Below are 1,085 nucleotides of genomic sequence, written 5' to 3'. Positions count from 1 at the left end.
ACACCCAGCTCAGTTCTGCCTCCCCCTCAGCACCAAGGGCAGGCAGCAGCATTTGCCCCCCAGATCAGAAGAAACCCCTTCTTCTCCTGGGTTCAAATGCTGACAGCCCTCTGCTAGGACAGGGGGTGCAAAGAAGAGCCTGGCAGCCACAGCCTCGGCTCCAGCTCAGCGTGGGCTAAGCCCACACCGCATAGATGCAGCAGCAGGGGAAGAAGCATTGACTATTTCCCCCAGGGCCATGGGGAGGTTAAGGACGGGCTATTCCTTGAGCTAGAACCACGAAGAGCCTGCCCCAGCCCAGCAGAAAAGCAGAGGTGGCCTCAAACTTGTCTTCGTAAGACAAGCCCACCGCCTTCATCTTTAACCCAGTCCGTACTGCACTCTCCCGGCTAGTGAACGGGCACATAAGAGGATCGCCGATACGTGGGACGGGCAGCCCAGGCAAAGAGCAACTCGCCAGCCCTCCACCGCTGTGACTGGGAGCCGAGCAGTTCAGGTCACAGCATAGAGCTCCTCACGGTCGTTCTGGCAGATTTGATAGCGACAAATGAGCTTCTGTGACCAGGCCCAGGGCTTCTTATGCTTGTCCCGAGGAGGAAGCAGGAAAGCAACGCTGGAAGCCACCAGCACGTGCCAGATGCTGTGGGTGTAGTAATAGTTCTCATTGGTTTCCATGAATGCATATACTGAGATGGCAATGAAAGCCAAGGTGATCCCTGGGAGGAGGTAGAAGACCCAGCGCTTCCACGAGGAGGGGTAGCAGTGTCTGCGCTTCGCTCCGTGGTAAACCTGGAGGGGCGAGAGAGAGCACAGGGGGGTTAAGCAGCCAAGCAGAAGCGCAGGCAGGAGGCAACAGGCAGCACTGCCTGACGCAGGAGCGTGTGCCAGCCTCACAGCAAGCGCGTGTGCCTGCGGCCCCCGAGAAATTCAGCCTTCCCCCTGCTTGGGGCCATCTCTGTGGCACCAAGGCCCCGCACAGGTGCCACAGGTCCTGCCCAGGACGCGGCCAACAGCTGACCTCTGGGACAATGCTGCAGCCGCAGGCAAGGGCTCAGCTTGAGCAGAGGCAGAGGGGATATGCACGC

At 59.5% G+C, this 1,085-nt stretch overlaps 1 protein-coding gene across 1 annotated transcript in view; it reads right to left on the bottom strand.

The window, feature by feature from the left end:
• Positions 1 to 353: 353 nt before the first annotated feature.
• Positions 354 to 1,085, bottom strand: part of TMEM8A (transmembrane protein 8A) — a 13,281-nt gene continuing 12,549 nt past the window's right edge. Inside the window, exon 13 of the mRNA XM_010132541.1 lies at positions 354 to 789. Within this exon, the coding sequence (XP_010130843.1) occupies positions 493 to 789 (297 nt within the window). The 3' untranslated portion in view covers positions 354 to 492. The remainder of the gene's footprint in view (positions 790 to 1,085) is intronic.

Source organism: Buceros rhinoceros, unplaced genomic scaffold (genome assembly GCF_000710305.1).
Source record: "Buceros rhinoceros silvestris isolate BGI_N320 unplaced genomic scaffold, ASM71030v1 scaffold21533, whole genome shotgun sequence".
In the NCBI taxonomy this organism is placed as follows: domain Eukaryota; kingdom Metazoa; phylum Chordata; class Aves; order Bucerotiformes; family Bucerotidae; genus Buceros; species Buceros rhinoceros.
Note: the sequence above shows the minus strand (reverse complement) of the source record. Positions and strands in the feature narration are given on the sequence as shown.